Source organism: Pteropus alecto, unplaced genomic scaffold, assembly GCF_000325575.1.
Source record: "Pteropus alecto unplaced genomic scaffold, ASM32557v1 scaffold155, whole genome shotgun sequence".
Taxonomy (NCBI): domain Eukaryota; kingdom Metazoa; phylum Chordata; class Mammalia; order Chiroptera; family Pteropodidae; genus Pteropus; species Pteropus alecto.
The window spans coordinates 19,786,209-19,794,497 of NW_006438113.1; the positions used below are offsets into that span (position 1 = coordinate 19,786,209).

The 8,289-nt window shown below is 40.3% G+C and overlaps 1 protein-coding gene across 1 annotated transcript in view; it reads right to left on the reverse strand.

The window, feature by feature from the left end:
- Nucleotides 1-8,289, reverse strand: part of ARID5B (AT-rich interaction domain 5B) — a 167,506-nt gene that overhangs the window by 158,852 nt on the left and 365 nt on the right. Inside the window, exon 2 of the mRNA XM_006915600.3 lies at nucleotides 7,878-8,132. Within this exon, the coding sequence (XP_006915662.1) occupies nucleotides 7,878-8,132 (255 nt within the window). The remainder of the gene's footprint in view (nucleotides 1-7,877; nucleotides 8,133-8,289) is intronic.

Genomic DNA, 8,289 nt, shown 5'->3' on the forward strand with positions numbered 1-8,289 from the left:
GGGAAGAATGTTTCTGGGGCCACTAGACTGACTAGCAACACGTGGCCTCTCCCCCGTTTTTCTCACTGTGGCACAAGGATGGAGACGGGACTATAAACTTGATGATCACATGCCACTGAGCATCTATTTATACAGCCATAAAGATTCTACAGAAAATTCATGTAATTAAACTACCCGTCCTAGTCTGCATGATAAATGTCAAATATTCATCTTTAACGCTAACGGTGCATCTGATTTTAAAAGCAGAATTAATTTATGCACGTATGTGCTGGAGACTGATGCCATTAGCATGATTTTAAAGAACCATTTCAATAGTAATCATTATCTGTATGTTTGAAATGTGTTGTCAATATGGACATTCACAGTCCAGGATGTGAGCCACGCTCTCTGAAGGCTACGACCCAGGTTCTAACCTCCAGCAAGATGGAAAAGATCACAGTGTGGTTGCAAAAAGCCATCCTTGTGTAAGGGTACAGCAGCGGATTTTTCAAGAAATGCAGGAATCCATGACCACATTTGTGAGAGGTGAACGAATCCTTAAACCAACAATCGATCAATTTGTTTTAAATTTCTTTAAAAGCCAAGCCAACGGGTAATCACTAGCTAAAATATTACTCTGAGTAGAAGATGGCAAATATCCAAATACTCTGGCTATAAAAAAATGACAAGCAAATGCATTTGATTCAAGCAATTATATTCTGAATATTGGTTAAAACTAGACTTTGATAAATGAGCTTGAGTCATGTATCACTAGATGCCACTATGAACAATGGTATGCTTTATTAATAATTAATAACAAAGTATTTACATGTATGGACTCATGTACTTCATAAAAATAACATTTCCTTAGTATGTGCCTGACATTATAAATGTCAAGAGAGGTTTTAATTGCTTACAATTTTGACTCGCTCTGAAACATGTGGCCTAGTTTAAGACTATCAGTCTGAAGAACTTGCTGGCTCCCAGGAACGGCCAACTAACACTCAGGTGAGAAGTGACTCTTTTTCTCTGAAGTCTAGTCTTTTCACAGACTGCCATCCCAAAGACTTGCCTTTTTATGGGCTCATGGCTAAAGACTGGAAAAAAGAGAAAGAGATGCTGGCTCTGAACTAACCATTCGGTCCCAAATATTCACTAATTTTTTTGGTGTCCTCCTAAAAAAAACACTTCACACTTTTTTTTTTTTTCACATCCTATGGCACAAAATGATGATGGATTTTAGAAGAGAAAGAAAGAATGTGAGGTGGAGTGCTGAAGCTGGCCCACACATGAGCTACTGATCATAGGCCCTCTGCCAGAAAGAAATTGGGCCAAACTTAAAGAAAGCAGGCTGTGAGAAAGAAGGCATTTTGATTATGTCATTCAGTCATTCAAGAAATACTTAGTGAGTAGCACTGAGTACTGTGTGGGAACCCAGAGGTGAATAAGACACAACCCTCTGCTCTTGATAACAGTACTATAGTGGAAAGAAGTAAGAGATGGTGACAGGCAAAGGTAAATAACACAAACAACCATTACATAAGGCACAACGTGCAAAGTACATGGGAGGTTAAAACTACTGGGCTGTAAGCTTCCCGAGGGCATGGATTCTTGTCTGTCTCCTTCACTGCTGTATCCCTAGGACCTAGAACAGGCTCTGGCACAAAGTAAGTGCTCTATCAATATGCATTGAATGAATGAGACTTCAAAGATGAGGACAGTACTTTCTAGTTTCCAGAAAGATCATGTAAGTTTACAAATAAATAGTGACCTTAGCTTAACTAGGAAACAGTCTGACGGCTTTCTGAGACCAATGTCTGTCTATGAGGATAGACTATGAGCTTTTTGAGGACTGGGGTTATTCTCCATTATGTGTATCCCATTGTCTAGAACACAGTAGGTCTTCAATCAACACCTGAGGAGTTGAATAAATTCTTTTTTACAAAAACATGCAGAGAGTGAGCCTTATTTGAACACATATTGCATTTACTGTCAGCACAACTCACTGACGTGTTACATAGCATCTTATATTGTTTTTGCATTTTTAAAAACATGTGTTAGTCTCATCTCTCTATCAAGATTGATAAGTTTCATGAGAAAAAGGGCCACACCATGAGCTGTTTTGCATCCATCTGTTTCTAGCAGAGGACTGAGCACATGGTTATTAGCACTCAACAAGTAGTTTTTTATTAACTCAGGATAGATGATACCAACATTGGCTGAGTTAATATCTTGACCACACAAAATATAACTTAATTCATATTCTGATTCTCAAATTTTAACATCTTAGACTCAACGTTGAAATACAGTTTTATATATGTAAATGTTTCTGACATAGTAATGTTAAATTATTTCTTCAATTACGAGATCTTGCTCCAAACTCAAGTAAGAAAGGGAAAAAGGTACACAATCACATTCCTTATTTGGATAAACCCCATACGTCAGCAAACTTTTTCTGTAAAGGGCCAAAGAGTAAATATTTCCCACTGTGTGGCCCATATGGTTACTGTCACAACTACTCAACTCTGCCTTTGTAGTCTGAGAGCAGCTATAAACAATACATAAACAAATGAATCTGACTATGTTCCAATAAAACTTTATTTACAAAAACAGAGAGTGGGCCAGATTTGACCCTCAGGTCATAGTCTGCTAATGCTTGTCACTCTCCAATAAATTCTCTCCATATAATTCATTAGTTCTCACCCCAGTTCTAAAGGGCCTGCCAAACAGAGAGTAAAGATAGATATTCCTTCTCTTAGCTTAAGATTCCTACTAAAAATAAAAACTATAATAACTACATCCATAATTTGCTGAACTCTTCTGTATAAGTACTATGCTAGTTGCCAGACCCTGTTCATTACTATTCCTAATTCTCTCAGCGAAGCAGAGATCATTAAGTTCATTTTACAGATGAAGAAACTAAGGTTCAAAAAACAACTCATGGATACAGACCAGAGACTGAGCGGCCAGCCACAGATGCAGCAAAGCCAGTCCACCACCTCCTAGATTTCGTAATGTGTCTGCCTAACCCCAGATGTGATATGATCAGGCAATCTTTTAAAAAATCCTGCCATTCCAGTTGATAGTATACTTCAATACTAAAATGTAAATCCTGAAGGGAGCCTTTTATTTTGGTGACACAGATAAATCCACCATATGCATGAAAGCCAGCCTGATTTGGGGGGTCCTATACTGGCTATGCGTTCTAGCAAACTAGCAAACTAATCTGGATGCCACCTTCTCATAGAGAAAAGCTTTCTTTAGGAGAGTTGATAGTAGTGATTTCAAACATCAGTGAGAACCATAATACTAATATTAATGATAATAATAATGAGTCAACCATTATTGAAGAATCTACTATGTGCCAACTTTCTTTGTAAGCACTTTACATGTATTAACTCATTTAATCCTTAAAATAATCCTAGGAAGTAGGTACTATATATCCATTTTACAGATGAGAAAACTAAGGCACAGAAAGTTTTAAACTTGCCTAAGATCACATATCTAGAGCAAGCTCATTTAAAATGTTTAAATTGCAGAATCCTGAACCCCAGTTCCAGAGATTTTAATTGAGTTAATTTCAGTAGAGTATCCAGAATAGGCATTTTTAACTATTTTTAACCAGTGGTGAGGCTGATGATAGTCAAGCCACTTTTAGAAATCCTGCCTGCATGCTAGAATCTGTAATGCCCAGCTGTGCTTGATCTTGACCCCCTGACATCATTAGTTTACTCATCTACACCCACAGTTGCAGGTGACCAGCAAACCTTGTAGAATCCAGCCCATGGCCTGTCAGGCTGAAATCCATGCTTGCACAGTCACCTATTTTAAGAGGGTATATTGCCAATAGATTAAGCACTTGGCAGTTTGAAAATGAATGTAATCAGAAGTTACCCAGTAACAGAACCAATTACCCGCCTACTTTGCCATTTTCCTCCTGTGAAGAACTAGTGGCTGAATGTGGCAATTGTGGGTAATTACTGAAGACACTTAACTCCTTGCATATGGCCCAGCTATTCACTTTCATGATAATTTAAAACAGTATTGTGAGTAGGCACAGGAACCTCCACACAGACATAAAAGTTATTATGTTTACTGTTCATAAATTAAGAATATTTAGAATAAAGTCCACCATAATCGTAACTCCTTTCTATTTATTTAAAGACTTCACAGTTTATGAAGTACTTTTGCCCATACAATGCCTCTTCATATTCACAACAACCCACAATCAGCCTTATTATTGTTCCCATTTTGCTGCTGAAGAAACTGAGGCTCAGAGTATTTATGACTGTTCAAGGTCAAATACATAATAATTGCAAGATCAAGATGTGACTTTCTGTTATGATTTTCTCAACACCAGTTGCCAGCACTGGAAGTAAGTGAAGGCAACAGTGTATATAAGCATGTGAATCATTATTATAATTATTAAAACTAATAATGAATTATTGATTATTAATAATGTTATTAAAATGTAACTGTTATTGTCATACACCACTGGCTAGAATTAGCTGAACTTTATAGAATAAGAATGGTTCTGCTACTTAAATACCTAGTAGCAAAGTTGATTAACTAGTCATAGTTCTAAAATGCACAAGGAACTGTTCACATTAGTACATACTTCTAGAATATGATGTGATGTATTCAAGCTCTAGTTTCAAGGGTAGGTTTCTGTGGAAAAATAAACCAACCCCAAAGCTTAAGAAGGCCGAGGTTCTAGCCTGGTGACCTTTGACAAACCATATTAACCTCTGAAAACTTCTGCCTCTATCTGTAAAATGGGCATACAAGGTCCTGCCTTAACCAGCATAACACAATTATTGCAAAGGTCAATAAGAAAATATTCCCCAAAAAAGCCATTTGCAGATCATAGCAAACCACACAGGGATGCTATTTCTAATCTCACACAATGATAATTTTCCTGCTTTTAGAACTGACGTCTTTACATTTCAAGAAATCATAAAAAAAGACAGACTGGTTCTCTTAAACCAAAAAAGCATACTGAATCCTGGCTGTCCTTTTGAAACGGATGCTGATGTCAGCTCAATCAAGAAATTATTAACCTCCATTCGGTTACTTAAAATAAACTGTACTGGCTGGTTCAATGTGCTGAACATTTTCTCCAAGTAACAGTGCACATCACCAAAAAACCTTTCTCTTTCAGTTACACACTGCAAATGGCAAATACATCATTCAAAACTATTTAAAATCGATAATAAAAATCATTTCACTGTATAAACAAGGTAATGGAGTAAGTGAAAACAAAGCAGATTTCTTAATGAGAGGGCCCTGTTGCCCCCTCTAGGTGCCAGCAGTAAGTGCTGGTTTCTGTAGGATCTCCTCCAGAGGAGACTGCTGCTGCTATTCTGCTAATGAATGACTAACTTAGGCCAGGGGGAAAATGACATCACCAGGGAAGAAAACCGATCTGCATTGGGAAACTTTCTACCTGCTTTACATTTGTCATAATTATTTTGCACAATACAGCCTGCATTTGCATAATTTTGAGGTGTGTCATTATCTCAATTGAAAATTGTTTTAATATGGCTGAATAATTCACAATGACATCAGCCAAAGTCCTAATGAAATATACAAGTATAATCATACAGCTAATTACCAGCCGTGTTAGCATTAAAAAACAAATCATGCATAATATTAAACGATGTATATGCAGCTGAGGATTATAAATAGAGCCATCTCCCTCCCCAAATCCCCTAGAGTTTACTTTTAAATGGCAAGATTAATTTTTCTCAGGTATGGCTCATACAGTGGTGACAAAATGCACAGATCATTACAATGGTTCGCTTTCGTTTCCCCATAATGAACATTTTTTTAAAATCGTTTATTTAAAAATATATCACTATCAACAGTTCTAACAGATCCAACCTTCAGCTACTATTGGCTTTTATTCTAAATCAGAATTCACTGTTTAATTACACCAACAGAAATTAAAACTGGACCAAGTGGGGTTAATTCGGTATCTTTAAAAATATTCCAATTTCATTCAAAAATTAAAAAAGAGAGTGACCACGAAATATCCCATAAAACACTGAATAATTTCCTTCTGGGTTTAGTCAGAAGTCTATTAGGCATCAGCTCTTTTCTGGATATTTAATCCTTCCCTTTTCCAGATCACAGGCCATGTTGAAGTAATAAATTTGAAAAGCAAATAATAAGAAATCGAGAGGGGGAGGAGGAGGAAGACAGCTGCGCAGGAAAGTTGGGTCGGGGGAGGGGGCCGAGCGAGACCTTGGGAGGGGGAGAGAGCTCAACCTGTTGGTAGGTTGCAGGATTTTTCACAGTATTTCCAAACAACACCTTTGTAAAATTGCAGGCAGACGTCGGGAAATGTGAACATTTAAAACCCAAAGCTGGCGAGGGAGGACGGAGCGGGTAAGAGGCGGGAGGGTGTACGTTCGGGAAGGGGGCGGGGCTTATTTCCGAAGAGGCAGATCCGAGCGCGAACGTTTTGACGAACTCCTGTAATTAACCTGCAAAGACCACTGACGGGTAATTCGATCCCGGGGAGAGGGAGTGAACTGACGATGCCAAAAGTACAATCAACTCTATCAGACCAAGGAATTCTGGAAAGACTGCCAGGCAGCTCCAAGCTCCGGGATGAGTTAAACGGGGAATCATTCATTTAACAAAAAGATCCTTACACCTACCTCGAAAGCTCGAGAGCCTGGTACAGAGCTAGCTGCCCTCAAAAGTCACAGTTTGATTACCCTGCTCTCGCTTGGGCCACACAAAGCCTTGCCAGGCGGCGGTGCGCCCTCCCTCCCCGCGGCGCCGTGGGCACTGCCTCCCCAAAATAGTTCCTCTGGTAGGTACCCCGGCTCTGAGGTCGGTGAGCTGACAAGGGGAGCCGGCAGAACTGCGGTCACACAGAAATGACAGAGTCGAAGGGACGCGGCCGCCGCGGCGCCCGGTGACAGCGGGCTCACCTCGGGCGTCTTCGCGGGAGCGCGACGAGCGCCCCCGCGGCCGCCCAGAAACGTGCCGGGAAGGCTCGGTCCCTCCCCACCCTCCCCGGGAGCGCTGTCTGGGCATGGAGGACGCCGGACCTGTAGGGCCAGTGGGCGAGCACACACCCCTCTGCCCTTCCCTTCCCGGTCCCCGTCCCACACAACCCCAAAGATCGCGCTGGAAGACGTTCACTTGGCGTGGAGTAATTGAAAACTAGAACATCAAATGGCTTGTCCGAGGGGGAGGGGGTGGGGGCGAGAGATAGTTGTTAATGCTTAACGTGTTTGTGCCGGTTACACGACCGCTTTGAAATCCGCCCGGGCAGATCTGCAAGTTATTTGAATGTATTATTCCAGTACCTGTCATTTATCACTTTATTCAACACGTCTTTGCCAACTCAATAGCTTTTGATCTCACTCTGCCTCCATTTCGTAATTTCCGCCCTCTTAAACATATCAAATACTTACTTAAAAAAAAAATTTTTTTTTTTAAAAACCACGTGAACAATATCGAAACCCACCGAAAGAAATCCACCCAGCCCCGACTGATCCAGACCCGAAGGTAAATTTTCAAAAGGCAAAAAAATATAAAAAAGCATGTGATGTTCAAGTGGCAGGAAAGCGATCACACACACACATGCACACACACACACACACACACACATACATACACACCCTTGAACAAAACCCTTCTCGAACAAGTTATTTGATCTTGACTAAAATCAGCAGTTGGATCCTCTTTGTAAAGCTGACAGCCAAACTCTGACAATGGCAAAATACTCGAGCCCCAGCTAGTGGCGCTACCCCTTTAAAAAAGGAGTCGATCCTGCTCGCCTGCAGAAGTGAATACAGTATTTTCAAGCTTGCCCTGTAATAAGCATTACTAGGGAAAAAATCATAAAGAAAGAAGAGAGGGAGATATAAGTTTACCACCTCGCCATGGTCGCTATTTCTGCCCTGGGGAGTGTCTTCTGGGAGGAAATAAAGTTTAGAGCTGGATAAAAGTTGCCGGCTGGTCCTCTCTTCCCACAACAGCTGGAGCTCCGCTATGCAAATCGGATCCTTTGGCGTACATCTTACAAAGAAAAAGTCGCCAAGGGACAAAATTCTTGGTTTGCCTTCAAGGTGGAATTGAAAAGCCTTGTAGAAAATGTAAGGTCCGTGCAAGCCACACGGTGAGCCGACCCACTGCAGGGGGAAAAAAAAAGCACCAAATAAATAATGTAGCCATCAGAGCACAAACATCTATTCCCAGACACATTTACACACAGACATCCACACTCTTAATACAGAAGAGCCAACAGATATAAAGCTGGGTGGAAAAATAATAGAGCCCCAAATTTTC